The sequence below is a fragment of the Centruroides vittatus genome, unplaced genomic scaffold, assembly GCF_030686945.1.
Source record: "Centruroides vittatus isolate TY-2023 unplaced genomic scaffold, ASM3068694v2 contig_914, whole genome shotgun sequence".
Classification (NCBI taxonomy): Eukaryota; Metazoa; Arthropoda; class Arachnida; order Scorpiones; family Buthidae; genus Centruroides; species Centruroides vittatus.
In genome coordinates, this window is record NW_027122603.1 from 438,296 (window position 1) to 457,395 (window position 19,100).

The window sequence follows — 19,100 nt, forward strand, 5'->3', positions numbered from 1 at the left end:
GACGTTAAAGAACATCGTAACTTGACGTTAAACCAAATTAAATGATATGATTAAACACGCGTGTTTCTAATTTATATGAATATTAACTAATTTTTGACTAGGGGGTAACTGCTACTTTGTTATTTTTAATTTGAATAAGTTAGAATAAATTTAATACTAAATAAATTAAGCTAATTACGTTTATTATTGGATAATAAGAAATTTAATTATGGGCCACTATCTGGAGGTAAAACAGAATAAATTTGATTAAAAAAAATATATATATATAACTTTATCGATATTTTAATCTTATAAAAACACGAATGCTTCTTCTCTTATCTTAAAATGTCATCTATTTGAAAGTCTTAAATGTAATACAATCTCTTTTATGTGCCTCAGTGATATTTCCAGACTTGTATGGAAATATTTTTATTTTATCTTTCGATATTAAACTATTGTTTAGCTTATAATTTTCTTAGTTTTTATTATTCTTGCCAATTTAAATAATTGATACGATTGCTTTATCTATTTAGAAGCTAACGTTAGAATGCTTCTACCTCCCAGATTGAGAGATGAAGAAATTCTTAAATATCCGGTGGTCGTGAAGGCGTGAGTAATAGGTTTAGTACAATTTAAATATTTATTTCGCATAATTTAAAACAATAAAATTTTTATAGCGATGGTAGTCCTGGCGGTCAGTCCGTATCGGAGCAATTTGAATTACATTGGGGATCGTACTTAGCTAGTAACAAGGATTACGTATACGTGACGATCGATGGAAGAGGAAGCGGTTTTCAAGGAGATAAAAGATTGCACGAAGTGTATCGTCAACTAGGGAATTTAGAAATGGAAGATTATATATCTGTTATGAGGTATGGTGAAGAGGTATATTTTTGAATTTTATATATATTCATCCATTAATTCCTTCTTTACTTTTAGTCACTTGAAACATGATTTACCTTTTATCGACGGAGACAGAATGTGTATTTGGGGTTGGTCTTACGGAGGTTATGCTGCAGCAATGGTTTTAGCGAGAGATACCGAACTTTTTCAATGCGGAATCTCAGTAGCACCTATCACAAGTTGGTTTTATTATGGTTAGTAGTTCTTTTGTATTTATAAATTATTTTTTGAATTATTTTACGTCTACGTTAATTTTATTTATTCCTGATTTTGTTGACAGATAGCGCAGCTTTTTATTGTTAAAATATCCTGTAAAAATTTAAAGCATTCAATTTGATTATTTTTAAATTTAAATTACAAAATCTTTATTTTATGAAGCATTTTGAAAATTATAATTTATAAAAAGTGCCTATTCGAAAACAGAGAAGCATTTCCATAAATTTTTATTGATAATAATTTATAATTTTTTTTTTAAATTTTGATTCGAAAATATATAAAAATCATTATAATTATAATTTATAAATAAAATTTTAATCGTGTTTTTATTTCCTAGATTCTTTTTACACCGAGAGGTATATGCAGTCTCCGAAACCAGAAGATAATTATTTGGGCTACGAAAAAGGTGACTTAATAAGAAAAGCGGCAGATTTCAGGAAAAAAAAATACTTAATAATTCATGGAACAGCTGACGGTTAGTTTTTTATGGGTATGACTAAATAATCAAATTATCTTTTTAGAAAATTTTATCATAAATTAATCAGAAATTAAAAATTTCGGTATATATATATATATATTTCCCCATCGAATAAACCACTAGAGATTTTTCCAATTTCAATCTTTAAAGATTCATCCTCCCATTTTTCTTATGGAAAGTCATCGATCATTTTTCATCCATGACAGACGAAATTGGTTATAATCCCTTTTTAATAGGATAATCCTTACTCATATTAATAATAGATGTTACTCGTAAATCTTTTAATATATCGAACATGTTTTTCCTTTTAGATAAAATTCACCTTCAACATTCCATGATGATGATAAAGAGCCTTATTGAATCGAATGTCCTTTTTCGAACTCAGGTAATTTTTTTTTAAAATAGATTCTACAGAATTATTCTCTGGGATATTTTCTTCGCTTATAAAATAAATGGTCGTTAAAGACGGTTATTATGGTTAATTATATTGAACTAAATTTCTTAGTTCGTTTTTATGAGGGAATTTATGCCTCTCATTAAACACGATTTCTTACTCTAGAGAAAAGTCGAAGTTGTTTACTGTGAAACTATTATAATTTATATTAATTAAAACAATATTTTGATATATTCGTTTACATTATTCCACAATTCTACTGAGTGTTTAGAAGAGAATAACGTTCTCGCTGATCTTAGTTTACGATGTTGCATTGAAGAAAATAGAGAATGAATATTATAATAAATTCAATTGAAAATTTTTGACAGATGTATCCCGACGAGACGAACAATTTAGAAAATGTTCAAATTCATTTATATCGAACTATGGAAAACTTTTTAGAACGCTGTTTTATCATCGAAGAAGAAGAGGAGGAACAAGACATAGAAACATCAGAAGATGAAGATGTATAAATACATTTTTAAAAGATAAGAAAACAATCAATCTGAGCCTGAAATCAATCATTGCAATATTAATTCAGTTCCAATAAATACTCCTCCAGAGAAAAAAAATCCATCGAAGATATAAAAATAAAAAAAAACCTTTATACGAGCCTGTTATGGGGTTATTGTTGTTGATAATCAAGTTGTAAGGGGCCATGTCTCCATTATATTGTTATATTTTACAAAAAAACAACAGAAAAATTATTGTTTTTTCCATTTTTTCATTGTTACTTCATTAATAAACAGGGGGTTCATCAATTTGTTTCGTCCAACCTCTCTGGTTATAGATAACTATGCATCGTTTACTGTTATTCCATTGTTTTTGCACGAGAGAAAAGAGCAGTATTATTTATAAATAACGATAATCAATAATAAAAAGAAATCAATAAATAACTTGTAAATAAAAAGAAAAAAATAGGTTTCTTTCTAAATAAATCTTTGCTCACTAAATTATGAGTATGTTATCCTGCTCAATACGATTGTCCAAGTTTTGTGTATGTCCAGCTCTTATTTTATGCAGAATATATTTTGAAATATTGTTATTTATGTCTGCTTGTTAATACTGAAATAGAGTAGTTCCTCTGATATGTCAAATTAGTCACTGCCTTAATCTTTATCGAGTTTTATTCAATTTTTCGACGTTAATTTTCATGTACAATTTTAATAGAACAAGATATCTCTCTCATTATCATTCATGTCTTTCATCGCGATTTTATAACTCTTTAAATTATCTTTAAATATATTTATTATTAATTTACCTTATTTACGAAGAGTTTTAATGAGTTAATATTTGTTCTTGTTTTACATGAAAACTGCAGCAATAACCATTAAATTACTTCTGCATTAATATTTGCTGTTAAGTAAACTAGATGTACGATTTTAATATTTTTAAAATTTATAATATTCATTAATTAAAAAAATATTTCAAACTAGAGTCATGAATTATTGCTTTTATTTAATTGCACATTTCATTAGCTCCGTAATTCATGGCGCGTAATAAGATGATAATGAATGAGATATATAAATATACTTATATAAATAAAAATCTCCATATTTATTATAGAAAAAAAGTATATATTTATTTGTATTAATTTAGCATAGTTACTACTTTAGATTTGCTTTAGATACATGTAAATAAATGTGATTTCAGTAGGCCTATTTAAAACAATTGTTGTAAATTTAGAATCATTTTGTCTGTATATAAACATATTTGTCTGATTTTGTTAAAAACTTTTTTAGAAAGATTATATATAAATATATATATATATATATATATTATATATATAGTTTATTTAGGCACTATGTGGGACAAGTTCTGTACCAAAAGTGCCAAATTTAGGGGTAATATTTTAATGAATATATTCGCGTTTATTCCTTGCAAATTTAGACTAAGCATTTAGCATATTTTTATTTTAAAATTTCTAAAATAATCCTTTGTACAATCATCATTTTTAATCTTTAAAATTTCAAACCAAATTTCATAGACAGAAAATAATAAAGATGAAGAAACATCTTTTGTGTTTGTAGTTTCTTATTAATTACTTTTATTATTTGAACGTTTACAAGATAAAATATTCAGTTGATAAATGGTTGGTTTCATTTGACTACAAACATTAAAATTATTCGTAAACGCAGCATTTCCTTTAAGGAATTACTTATTATTAAAAGACAGCTTTCTTCCCCTGACTTCTGCATTTTATAAATATATATATTAAACAACCGGCTGACTTATTTTAGATCATGTCATAACGTTGTCGGATGTCAATGTGATTTGTTATGTTGTGCCTTTCAAGCAAAACAATTCTATTCGATGAATGCTGAATTAATGTTCTATAAGGCTGGATTCATACATAAGTAATTTGAGAAACGTTGGTAAAAGTTTATTCAACCTTCCCAATCTTTTCTATAGATACAATACCATAAAAATTCACTCGAGGATTGTTACTGTCGGTTTGATTTTCTTTGCTTCAATAATCAGGAGTGCAATATCAGAGTCAAGTAGTTTTGCATGCAAAACAGAACAATAAAGATAAAGTGCAGGTTTCTGAATTCTGTACATTCCATTGCATTTCTAATAAAAATTTCTTTTCACAATTTTATAAATTTTAAATATTTATTTTCCATTTAATCCATTGATTATTTTAATGTGACTTTAACTAAGCTGGAAACTGGATTGTGATTGATAATTTCAACAAAATATTAGCTTTAAAAAAAGAGGAAACATTTATAATTGTTTAAATTTAATATTTTAAAAAAATTTAAAACGTTTGGTGCTATAATTGTTTTTTTTTAAAATCTCTTAATAATTTCGATTTAAATCGGTGTATGAATAAAAATAAACTTTAAAAAATGAATAAAAAAATAAATAACGATTAAATATGGGTCTATGTAATATTCGTCTAATAATTAATTTTATATTTGGTATTTAATAAATAAATAAAAGAGTATTCTTTATAGGTTATGTTTTATTAATATTAATTTATTTGCTCATATCATGCATTTAATAAAATAAATAGAGAATTTAAAGTTTATATTTTGGCAATTTTTAAACTCTTACAATATATATTTTTTTTATAATTGCTTAAAATAATCTTTAAAAAAATTATAAATTTAATACCATAACTAAATTAAACTGAAAAATAATTGTTATAATTATAGCGAATATATTTTTAAAACGTAATTTTTAATTTAATAATTTAGTTTAAACAAATTTTATACATAAAATGTTTTTTGTATAAAAAATAAAATTATATTCCCCAGATAAGGGAGACTTCCTGTATATCTTTAAATAAATAAATAAATAATAAAATTATATAAGTAAACCGGACGATATAACTTAATTATTTCCAATTATTAATAAGTAATAAAATATATAATACTTAGTTTAATAAATTAATTCATATTATGAAAAATAAATATTGCACAAATTAAAATATTTCAAACTAATATATATTCGTCATTAATAATCAATTTACTAAATTTATAGAAAAGATTTTTTTTTTTTTTTTTAAATATTCGTATTCAAAATGATTTAAAACGTCAGCGTATCGCTTTTTAAATACATTTTTTAAACAATATATCACGATTAAGTCCTAGTTTAACATTAAAAAGTATTAACTGATTTAATAAGAATGTTTTTGACTCTTAATTTTTAGCCTAACAATTTATGTTTCGGTCGAATTGCGAAATTAAAATAGAACTTATCACTTATTTTTTTTAAAAAAATTGATGATTTCTAATATTTTTAAAATTTAATATTATATTTAAAATTTTCGCTTTAAATTATATAAATACCTTGGCTATCATAGTACGGGCTATAACCATGTATCCATATGCTTTAAGACGAAGTTTTCGAATAGTCGTTTTCAGGGCTAAATGCCAATAGTCATTAATATTATATAACTCACGTTTATTATCATCATATATTAAATCATATAAAAATAGGTGTAATAATTTATAAAGCATAAGCATGATATACGCTTTATTTCAGCTCCACCTTATTATAATTTAATATAAATTTTAAATTATATCAGAAATCATACTAAAAACTTTAAAATTTAATAATTGAAATAGATCTTAATATTAAAAAATAATATTTATTAATTTCTGCAAAAAATATGCGTTTTTTTTAATAATTGGTAGACGAGAAGGGTATCATTTATAATGGTCCAGAGGATAAAACTGCTGAACACTTGGTGCGTCACCAACGGGCTGGCCGCGTGGAGTTTTCCGGGTTTTCTTCACGTGTCTAACACCTAAATAGAGGTCATTTTAGCATAGAAACTTTCTATGGTAAAATGACCTCTATTTAGGTGTTTCCGGTATACCCAGTATACTATTTAGGTATACCCGGAAGACATATCCTTGGCATCTAGCCCAAGTGTTGTTTGTGTTGCCATATTCCATTAATCCAATCCTATCCTTCTCGATTAATACGTGGTTTTATAACTAAATGGTATTATCTTTGTCTTTTATTTCATAATTCACCGTAATTTCGTTGTACAGTACGTCACATTATATTCTATATAACGTGTATATTTATTAAAATTTTTTTTAACATTTCATTTGTTTTGCTATCAGAACAAATAGATGTTAATAAATGAAACATATCAAATTTGATGGCATTTTCAATAATAAAGGAATTCTAATAAAACTTTGATAATATTTTACTCTTTGTATTAAAGAATCTTTTAAAAATATAATTAATGCAATAAAAAAATATAACGTTATATTAAATGCACGAATATTACTGCATTTCCGTGCATTTATTATGCTCTTATATGTGAGGAAAATCAGCACTATATTCCGCAAATTACCTTAAAAACTCTCTATTTAAAGAGCATTTTTTGTAGTATTGGAAGTATTTTTTTATTTTGGTTTTTTTTAAATGATGGTTACCACAGAGATGTCACTGCATAGTTGCTGTATCAGTACTGTACATTTACATTTAACTTACATTGGCACAGCAGTATAAACCAAAACAAGCTGGCACACATAAGAGCATACTTCTGTATGCGAGGTGTGCTCTTTTAAAAGAAGCAGTACATGTGTTTAAAAAAAAACAGCGAAAACAAACAATTTTCACATATAAGAGCATGTTTTTATTTGCACGGAAATCAAGTACGGTACGTGCTTGGAAAATATATCTCATCTTTTCGATAACGTTTACAGACTTGTAAATTCGTATAATTATTCAAATATTTGAAATTTATTAATATAAACGCTTTAATAATCTATTTCTAAGATATTTTGTATAATAATATATAGGGTGATCATAATTAGAGGTTTTCAGATCTCTCTGCATAAAGAACTATCGGACAAATCTCAATCAAATTCAGTATGAATACTGTACTGAGTATGCGGTTTCTATTTCCGAGAAAAAATTTTTTTCAAAATTCAACCGCTAGGGCGAAATTTTACGTTGCTGCCCTCTAACGTGCGTATAACACTATGTAAGTTTTCTAACGAATTTCGGAAGTCAAGAAACGATGCGCGATAATTTATTTCAGTTACGGATTGGAATGTGGAATTAACGATTAGATAATATCAAAAATGTACATGTTCTCCATTTTCATGCTATAAAAACTGCATTTACTGCACAGCGCAGTCAACGGCGAAATACAACAGAGCAACGTAAAATTTAACACGTGCGATAATTCCATGTTGAAAACATTGCCTTTGATAAAGAAAGTTCTTTAGATAGCAGCATAACCAAAAGTCACAGAGGTTCAGTTCAGATAGTGATCGTAGTGCCCATGCCGTTGAGAATAATCGTTCAAGCCAATATGTAGGGTGCACCATCTTGCATAAAAATAGTGATTTTCAGACAACTTTTCTGTAACGATACTAAAATGGCGAAGTTTTGGAACGTATTGTATCCCCGTATCTAACAGCATTAACGAAGTATGTTACTGGCCAGACGTAGAGGTTTCTTCAAAATAATAAGAATCAGTAATAAAGGATGCTGTGCAACCACATCACACCGTTACCTTTAGTAAGTGCAAGGGAATATGTTTGTGTACAGTACGTATGGATTTTCGTCAGACCAAATAAAATTATTGTACTTTGTTTCTTAACTCCCGAAATTTGTTACAAAACTTACATAATGTGCACATTAAGAAACAGCAGCGCCAAATTTTGCCATAGCGGGTGAAATTTGAAATAAAATGTTTTCCCCAAAATCGAATCCATACTCAAGATTATGGAGGACCTTCCAACGTCACTTTCAGACACCAGATTCATCATCACGAAGAGTTGTGAATAGAGCTGTGAAGAACTTTCGGAAAACAAGAGAAATGTCTGTAGGAAAGCCTGTAACAGCATGCAAACCTGACAACATTCGGCACGTAAAGAACTCGCAGTTAACCCCAACAAGTCGATTCGGACAACAGAAATCTCTTAGAGTAGCATTCATAGAATTGCCAGGACTGGCTTGAAACTATAAATGTAAAAATAAAAAAATACAAAACAATACAAAATATTTTGCAAAATATAAAACAAATTTTAAATACTATTTTCCTAAGTTTTATTTCGGCAAAGTTTCTGATAATTTGTCGAAAATAAATCTTATTGTACAAATCTTATTCTATTGTAAGCACAGTTAAAGTGCTAAGTCGTTTTAGAGTCATTCTTGATCTTAAATCATTTATTATTATTTTTAATTTGGAAAAGAACCTATCACTGGTAACAGTTATTGGCAACGTTAACAGAGCAATGCTTATATTAGGTCCGAAGTTTAAGTATAGTGATGAGCTATAGAAGAATTATAGATGAATTATTTAGAGAGGAGGGTACTAAGAACAGATAGATCCAGTTCATCAATATTTGATGAATTAGAAATTTTACCTGTTAAAATCGTTGCAAGATGCTTGCAGTGGACTATCTGTTCATTTTTGAACATTTTTTTAATTCGTAGATGTTATAAAGAAATGAAAAAATCTATGGTGTTCACTAATTTGTGAAAAAACGAAAATCAAGTGCATTTATAGCGCAATATATAGTGCGAAAATAAATCAATTTTATATTTTTCTTTAGCATCCTCTAAGGGCTCGTTACGGCTTTCGTAATCGAATTGCTTCTTTTCAAATCTTGGCCGATGTTTAGCAGAGGTATTAAAACTTTAATCAATATCAGTTTCATTGTCTAACTCCTCGGCATCTACGAGTACTTGGATAAAAAATTATCTGACCGAGAATTTTAAAAAATTCTTTGGCGGTTTTTAGCAAAACAATTACAGAAGTAAGTTAAAATCTATACATTGCATTAATTTACTAATAGGATTAATTCGGTTCAAAATTTTATACCAAACTGCAATTGCATACAAATTTAACTTTTTAAGCTGATTCAATAAAACCCGATGCTTCATCTCGTGCAGAAGTGTCCATATCTGAATCTTCGTGTATATTAGTTTATATGAAGAATCATAAATTTTGCCTATTTGATACTTTAGTGGTTTTATTGCATCTATTCGGCTTTTTCGTCTTGTATCACTTAGTGGTTTTAACGTTAAATCATCTACGTGTTTTAAAAGAATAGACCATTGCAAAGTTGAACTATACTAAAGAGATTCACAACTTCTAGTGATGATTTTGCCATATCATTCACCACAAAAAGTTTAATTAATGATTACTGCATGGCACATAAAAGGTTCTAAAGTTGAAATTTTTTATCCTCGTTTGAAGTCCAATGTGAACACCCTTTACGTTTGATCCATTGTCTTCTGAATTTTTTTTACAGGTAACCCCATTTTAATTAATTGGGTTAAGAGAATATCACATAATTCCAAACCTGTAGATTTATCAATAGGAACAAATCTTATGAAACTTTAAAAACAAAGGTTATTATTATTGAAATTATCACTGGTTTGATCAATCGAAACGTATCTATCATTGTTGTTTGTTCAGTTTTGCCAGAATCAGGCGTGTAATCTAAGGTAATTGAAAAATATTTTGATCGATTAATCTTTTTAATAATAACACTTTTAATCTTTTCAGATATTCTGTTGATTAACTCAATTTGAATGTTTTTGCTCAAATAAGTTGCTTTATTTTTCTCCGTTTTCAGAATCCTGCGTAGGCCTACATGTTCCTGCATAACGGGACCAAATTCTGCCAAGAGCTGAATAAGTTTTAAAAAATTGCCATTATTATGTTCGTAAAGTTTGTCTATTTTACCTTGAAAAGTTAAGCAACTTTCTCCTAAAATCTTAATAATACAAACAATACGTAACGAAACTGCATTCCAGTGATTTTCTTCAGAATTAATAAGTTTTTGAGATTCTACATCTATCGTAAGAGAAGTTTTCAGTCTGTGCATTGGCTCAAACCATGAGTTTTGAGCAACTAAGTGTTTTGAAGTTTTATAAGATTGCAGGATACTGCTAACATGTTGCCAATTACGGTAGCCATCTTTACACCAGAACCGTCCAAGGCTTTTTGAGTTAAAACTCCAACTATAGTAAGTGCTTTGTCCTAAGATCAATAAGTCCATCTTTGGTTAAGGCAGCGTCTGTAATACAGTTTATATCAGAAAGAAAAGGATTACGGATCCATGGTTTAATTTTCATTCATTTCTTTATGTAAATGCATGAAAATTGAACCGTGGATCCGTATGCAACTATAATATCATATAGAAAAAGCTGTGATTTTTAATGGTGACCACATATACAGCTAATTGACCATTAATACGCTAATATGCTAATAGTTAATACGCTAATACATCGTTTCCAAAAATTTTAGTGTTTCATGTGTATTATTTATTAATTTGATGCTTCAAATAGAGCTACTTTGAAAAATATCTAAATTTAAAATACTCACCAAGAGGAACCGTTAAACACTAAAAATAAATATTTTTTTCTCCACACTAATCATCGCATAATTCAAAATCATCTCGTTAAACTACGATAACATAGAAAACTTTGGCGCAAACTCGAAAACATGAGAAAAATGCAGACAATGTTTTGATAGCGACAAAGTATTAATCCAATTAATATTTATTAATACTTTAAATTTAACAGATTTCGGACAAGTAGGTGTCTGGAAATTTTTGGAGAGGCTGTGATTTCACTAAGCCTTTCAGCTTTGTCGGCAGTGCCAATTTTAAGTATATAATAAATAGGTATATGCTTTCGCTTTCATCACGTAAACTTAGGCTATTCTTACGATTTTATACTTGGACTGTAGCTAACATGCCTAGTGCTAACTGGAAAAGAGGGAAATATAAGTCAGAATTTTTTCAGTTTGCCCCTGTAGTCATCAACAAGTTATTCCAGGATACGTAACTGTAGCTACATAATGTAATGGTTTGATACTGATTTTTATAATCGAGTAAATTACTCTTGTAAGCAATAATACATATAGACTGCATGTTTTATTATGAATGTTGCTATACACACAACAATAAAAAAACATGTTAGAAAAAAATGTAGACAAAAATTTACAATAAAAGCAAAAATTAAATTACGACATATCGATTAAAAGCTTAATTCTTCCGTAATCTGTAGAAGTGTAGAATTGATTGACTACTGTTAATGACATCACAACAGAGAATTTAGGTCTTCACATTATAAGAGATACCGTAATGCCTCTCTCATGCCAGCAATATATGAACTGCTCATCCTCTTTGCTGACACTGAACGCATTTTTCAAAACGTTTACACCTGATACTGACGTTTTGTCAATTTTATTTAAAATGCAACTCGAAACTCTTCCCGCATATCATTTTCTTCAAAATGTTGCATTGTCGTAAATATAATTTTTTTTTTCCGAAATAAACATCGGACGAAAAATAAATACATTTTTTGAAATTTGATTGTAATTTTGGTTATAAAACTCTATTAAGAATATGCTAATTATTTTACGGTTTCATTTTCTGTGCATAAATAAAAATTCTGATGCTCGATTACAGAGCGTTGAAATGTTTGCAATAATGTGTATCATATGATACTAATTCAGATATATTGTTTCGTTCTTATACAATTTTATTGTATGAATCAAATTTTTGCGTATAATATCATAAAATATCCTATGAAAAAGTATTTATTTATTATCATTGATCATTATTAAGTAATTGATCAAAATCATTCTAACAATAGACGAGCAAGATAGAATGACATTTCACAAACCAGAAATGCTAAAACAATAGGATAAGATAATATTCCGCGTGCTTTTTGTTTGTAAAACATGTTAATGAGATATCAAAATCTAAATAAAAGTAAAATTCACAGACTTTGTTATTATTACCTTGTATTTACATGACTAAATAAAAAGTAATATAATATTAATGCAAAATTTTTGTTGTATTGAAAGCTACAGTATTAACATGGGAAAAAATAAATTACTATCGTATACTTTTATATTATTTGACTAGTTTTATAATTCTTATATTGATTAAATAGTTAAGTAAGACTGTTGATAGTTTCTTAATCAAATATATTCTATAGTAAACAAATTTAAATCATAAAATTATAGTTCTGTATCCAAACTTGAGCGAAGATAACATAAAAATGAAAAGGAGAGAAATTGAACATTTGGATCAGTAATTCTGCAGCACCAGCAGCCTATTTTCCCTGATCATTTCCACTCCTATTTGTCCTATTAATACTTTAGGACTACTTTTCAGGAATTCTATATTACTGTCTTTAATTAACAAATCTCTTGAATGCCCCTCGATGGCCGAGATTTCCACTCTGAAGGACCGGGGACCTAATCATTGCGGACAACCTCAGGAATTTCTCATAGATAGTCTGTCCCGGATATGTCGGGTTTCGCTCACACCCTATAGACAAAATTTTCCTTGTTGCCTACAGGGCAAATAGAATTGAAAATAAACCATTTAAATCTGAAGTATAAATATGAATTATAACAAACAATAAACAATAAACGTAGAATAAAATAATCGTTGAATTACAAGCGATTTAAGCGAATTTTGTTAGGAAATATGCCAAATTTTATTTTAAAACATCAAACTTTTAAAACTTTCAGTAAAGAACTATTTATATAAACAGTTCGCGTTTCAGAAAGATAAAGTTCATTTATCTTTCAGCAATTATCAAAACGAAATCATTATTTTAAAATTTGAAATTGTTCAAATGTTTAAACGCATCAAATAGAAATTGTGTTTAAACGTGATTAATAATGGCAAATTACAGAATTTTAAATAAAATATAAAATTAAATGTAATAAATTATGGAGAATTTAGTAATTCGTGATTAAATTTATTCAGCTTTAATTTGAATAAATATAATTTAAGAAATCATTAAGAATCAAGTAACATGTATTTGTGGCTCACCAGTAGCCGAGAGGATAAAACAATGAGGGCTTGTGCCTGACCAACGGACTGGCCACGTGGAATTTTCTGGGTTTTTCACGTGCCCGGCGCCTAAATAGGAGCTAGTTTCCCATAAAAGTCCTACCGAGAACCAACCTCTTGACAGATCACCCCCATGTGTTGTCTTAATAATTAATACAATCCAATAAAATATATTAATAAAGCTTTTCAAAATGCTTATTTTTAAGGGAGATTATTTATATAAAATAATGTATTTAATATTATTTGCCATTTTTACGATATATTTTAAGGTTATTCAATCGATCAAATGTCCGCATTACAATAGATTCAACTTTATCGTAAAGGACCAGTGGTGTATTCAAATTTGGATCCTTATGGTTTTCGATGGAAACATTGGGGCGATTTCGATCCCATTTCTACATGGTGAAAAATTCTAAGCCAGACTAACAATATTGGTGATGGTATGTTTGTGCATGTAGAAGGTGAAAAAGTAATTCGAATATTTTACCTAAGAGTATTTTGTATCTTTTACTTCGCTATAAATCTCTGTATATTTCTAAACATAACTTATTTTCATAGATTGATTATACGGATATGTCAATTAAACTCATGTATACATATAATAATTCATTACTTTAATATGTATTTTTCTTTAACTAATTTTGATCTTTAAACCATATGTAGCCACTATTGCAGTTTTTAACGAAAATATAGATTAAGGTAATAAAATATATGGATAATTTTATACCGCATGTTGTTTTTTCATTGTTTTACGTACAGAAAATGCTTTAACGTATTTTAATAAACAATAATTAGAAACAAGTTTAGATAATTCCCATTAAAATTGCTGTATTAACAGTATGCGTGTATTTAATAAAACTTTTAACACGATCGATTTAGCTATTCTTATATAACCACATAATATTATATGGTTAATTAATAAGTTATTTGAAAACTGGAAAATACTGTATAAACTTCCATTATCACTTCGGAAAATTCACTCCGGAAAAGTACAGAAAAATAATTCTATAGTGATTCTGTCCCGAATAAACAACGCGTTCTCTCGTTAGATCTAGAAAAAGAAATTAAAAGTGTCAAGAATTGACTATTATTGTAATGATGTCACAACTTATTTGGTCAAAATAGAGAAGCCATTGCAGCATTTTGTCATTATCACTATGAGTCATCACTCGTGGCGATAATGACAAAATGCTGAATGGCAATGACGGACAGTACAGTACATCTCAAGTTGATTGTTATTGATTTGAGTCCTTTCCAGATTCCGTAAGGGAAAAGTTAAAAGTTGCTCAACTCGATTTTCTCGATTCGTTTTGTACTAAAGAAAAGGAAAATTTATCTAAATTTTTCTTCCGGATTACTTTTCCGTGAGAAACAACGGATCTTAAAAGTATGTAATTCGTTTTATTTAAACAGTGTTAGAAACACTATGACCTCTGTTTAATTGTCTTGTTTAATATTTAAACTTATATACATAACTGGGCTGCAATTTGACAAATTGTAGACCTATAAATTCCAATGCCGTTTGTCCGTCTGTCCTTAATCTCGAGAACGGTTTAGATACACGGAAGTCGAGACCAGACATGGAAAGTTTAGAAGCAGAAGACCAGGATTAATTATATAGGCCTACGAATTTCTTATCTAGACCGGAAGTTACGTGATTTGAAAATTTTAAAATTTCTTCTGAACTGAGTTACATAGATTCAGCATGACTCTATTGTTATCAAGAAAAGTATGATATACAGGAGCAAGACACTACTAATTTGACTTTATAAGTCAGTAGAGCAATTATGCCCACCAGTGGTCGAGCGGTTCTGTCGCTAAACACGGGTTCGAGCCACGCTCAGACAGGCTGGCCACGTGGAGTTTTCCGGGTTTTCTCCACGTTTTTAACACCTAAATAGGGGCCAGTTTCCCTTACAAAACCTCCCGGAAGACATTTCCCCTCGCGTAACATCGCGCACCAGAGAAGGCAACGGGGAACCACTCCGGTTGTAACTTCCCCCAGGATACACATTCTCTGGTGCGCGATGTTACCCGAGGGGAAATGAATTCCATTTCTGATATGGCACGCAGAGAGAGAGAGAGAGAGAGCAATTATACTAAAAACTTTAAAGATTTATTACGTAATTAAAAGAACCTGAGTTAATTGGGGGTAAAGTTCCTCTAAATCTTCTTCTACTACAACAGTTGAAAACTGACTTTTCAAAAGAATGAATAATTTTAATGTGGAATAAAATTTATATTACCTTTCGCAATTTTCTAATAATGACCACACTTTCCACCAATTTTTAACAGTTTTAAATTTTATTCGAGTTATTTTAGTTCTGAATATTTTTATAATTTTTCTCGAATATTTACGGCATTAAAAAATCCTGTTGAGAATTAATCAATGCAAATGTTGATAAAAAAAATATATAATAGTTGTGTAGGATCTTGATTTATTTACAATCAAGTTGGATAAGAGGAAATCTTTCTGTTAAAAAAAAACCAAAAGAATTAGATTTTAATGATAGTCTCGCATTATAAATTTATCGCTCGTGAAAAAGAAAATTAATTCCTAGAGAAATTTTCTCATTTGGTCTTTTTTATAATGGACGAGAAAAAAAAGGTTTTTTTTCCCCTCCATTTCTCAATTAATGCAGAGATTTTCAACAATTATATTGCTGATTCTAATAAATTGATTCATTACCGTTTTATTTTTTAATCGATCTGGCAGTTTTAAAGAACATTACATATCTATTTTTGTAGATTTGAAAAATGACAGGCATGATTTAGTATTGACACTGGTGATTAGTAGTGTAGATTGTTCACCACACTTGGCATAGTTGTATCCGTCCTGAAAAGATAGTGTTTGTAGATAATGAATGAGATAATCACAACGTATACTAATGGTTCTTAGATCGTTATCAATTATGACCATGTGTGAAAAAGAATAATTTTTTTTATGTTTTAACGTTTCCTTTTGTCTAAATGACAATCTAAAACCTTCGTGTATATTATATATACGTATAAATAGGCTATATATATTTTTTTGTTTTCATTTTAAACTCTTTTCGTCCTGTGGGTACTAATAGGCTCCTTTTTACACCCATTCTGCCAGGATTCTGCCAGGCACAAAATGGGGTAAATCGGGTAATGGGTGAGAGACGAGTGTTTTTTATTGGATGAGCCTCTGTCACGAGAATCCTATGGGAAATTAGTCGTAGTCGGAATTCTATGAGGAGTAAATGCCCACGACAAATTCGTGGAGAAACATTCGGCCGGATTCGATCCTGTATCAAAGCTGTAGGCTGACGTATTAACCGCCGCAGCCATCTGGTTATTATATTTTATATTACATAAATCATCTGAAACCATTTGACTAAATTCGAAGCATGAATTTTTATTTGCATGGTCTTTTTTAACTCTTTCCGCCCTGTGGGCACTAAGAGAATCTCTATTAACAAGCTCATTATGGCCAGGTCCACAATGGGGCGGCCGGGTAGTGAGGGACTACTTTAAATTTAAAAAGATATTAATATTTATAATTTTATTTTATAAAATTTATTTCATTATTAAAATATTTGTAACAATGAGCATATTTATTTCGAAGAAATAATTAAATAAAATATTTCTATTGTTACTTTAGTTTTAACACACCAGATGGCGGTAACTATATATCAAAATAATTTTTATACTTAATATTTCATATCGGTATATGTATAATCAATTTCATCTTTATTTCAGAAATTAAATTTATTTACTTATTATATTTAAATGAGTCAAAATATATTATTCTTATAAATAACTATAAATAAAACACAAGCAAGAATAATTATAAAAATACATTGTATATTGATAAAAAAATATATAAATAATCCGTCACCAGAGGGCATTTTTAACGTCTATTGCAAATCGATCCTCAAGAGGACGAATTGTGAAGAGACTTTTGTACTTTTTAGTATTTATTCTAAATTTTAATTTGCCATTATAAAAATATATACAGAAGGGAAAAAATCTGTAACCTTTCAAATAATATAAACAAATCTGCTTAAGCTTAGAAAGGAATTCTGTAATAACTAATCCTCTGGTATAAAAATGCCACATAATTAGCCTGGATGAAAAAAAAAATCTTAAATAAACTTAATGAATTATATTTAATGGGAAAGTTTTAAATAATATTTTTTAAAAAATACAAATAATATATTTTAAATATATATTTTTCTAAACTCATTTTAAATTGAGTTAAAAGAGCGTTTCGGTTATGTTTTTCTTTGTATTGAACTCTTCGATCTTTGCAATCATATGACCAAATAAAAATGTAATACGTTTGTATGTAAATCCCGTACATATTGAACTTGTTAACAAAATGTTTTCTCTGATTAAATATTCAAACATTCTAGCTTTTGTGATGTATTAATAGTAAAAAAATAGCAAGAATGGTTTCTTCTAACAGTTGTACTGTAAAAAACTATATTCAAAACAAGAAATTCTCTTCCCTTTGACGAATTATAGATATGATAATTTAAAATATAATAAATTATAATTTAATTTGCATTATTTGTAATAAATATATCAAAACTTTTTTACTTACAAGTAATTGAAAAGATAAAATGTTTGTCAGTTATAATGAATCAGTTGGGCATTTATTTTATTATTTGATACTTGTAAATGCTTAAAACGTTTAATTTTCCGAAAAATTATTAAATATTCTTGCTATAATCATGTCATATTAAAAGAAAAAAACAAATTATAAAGGTTCCCTCGACATTTAAAGTGAATTTTTCCATTCTGTTTAATGATAATTACAAAAAATAATTAATAAGAAATATTAATGTAGTAAAAACAACGTTAAAAGATGAAACAATCAGAGAATTTTCACCATTAATTATCTTCTCATCTTTACATACGTTTATAAGAAGAGAAAATCAAAAAATTTTAATGAGTTCAGTAGAATATTTATTATTATTATTGGAGTTGTATGTTATAAAAATATAATTATATATTATAAAATAAGGAAAATAAAATCTGATCAGTGTTCTTCGGCTGCATCATTCATGATATTCAATAACTACACGCAAAAAGTAAATTTATTTTACAAAAACTAACATTTTCAGCTTAAAAGCTTATTCCAGATTAGATTTACACAGCCCTATCTAAAGATCATCTAGAATAAAATGAAACTTTTGTAGACTATTTTACAATTTAAATAGAAAAATTAAAAATATTTATTTGATTTTAAAAAATTCGAAAACATTTTAAAAATTAAAAATTTATTTTAAATTCTTTTACGTGAAATTTCATGCAAGGTTCAATAGAATACAACACATCTGCAAATTCTCCCAGTAGTATCCTACTTGGCCACTTCTGGGAAACTAATTTTTAATGCTAAATGCTATATATCTACACACTAACGTTGTTTTTAATGTCTCCGGTCAGGCGTGGGTTTGCGCTGACCACCAATGGGTGAAAAACCCCGGAAAACTCCACGTGGTCAGCCACGTGTATTTTTTCGTGTTTTTTAACGTATCTAACACCTAAATAAAGCCCAATTTCTTGTAGAAAGTCCTCTCGATCGGTACCCCTTTACCAGATCGCCTTTGTATTGTAACGCTTTATCCCTTTATTTCAATTTAATCCAATCTGTTTGCAAATTTAAAAAAAATTAAAATATATTTTCAACATTATTATTATATTTTAAAATTTAAAACCGATTTTAAAATTTCAGGAAAAAGTTTTTTAAGAACATCAATTTACATCAAGAAGGTATCTGGAAGCTATCGAGAGTTTATTCGCACTC

The 19,100-nt window shown here is 28.2% G+C and overlaps 1 protein-coding gene across 4 annotated transcripts in view; it reads left to right on the top strand.

Annotated features, from left to right (window-relative positions):
* LOC136984337 (inactive dipeptidyl peptidase 10-like) overlaps positions 1–4,025 on the top strand; it is a 112,786-nt gene extending 108,761 nt beyond the window's left edge. For 3 of the 4 annotated variants that reach the window (XM_067281274.1, XM_067281275.1, XM_067281276.1), the window contains exons 16-21: positions 513–588; positions 657–851; positions 919–1,076; positions 1,436–1,573; positions 1,888–1,961; positions 2,339–4,025. In XM_067281274.1, the coding sequence (XP_067137375.1) occupies positions 513–588; positions 657–851; positions 919–1,076; positions 1,436–1,573; positions 1,888–1,961; positions 2,339–2,482 (785 nt within the window). In that variant the 3' untranslated portion in view covers positions 2,483–4,025. Of the gene's footprint in view, positions 1–512; positions 589–656; positions 852–918; positions 1,077–1,435; positions 1,589–1,887; positions 1,962–2,338 lie in introns of all 4 variants that reach the window. The other variant, XR_010882175.1, reaches the window with a different exon arrangement.
* The last annotated feature ends 15,075 nt before the right edge of the window (positions 4,026–19,100 follow it).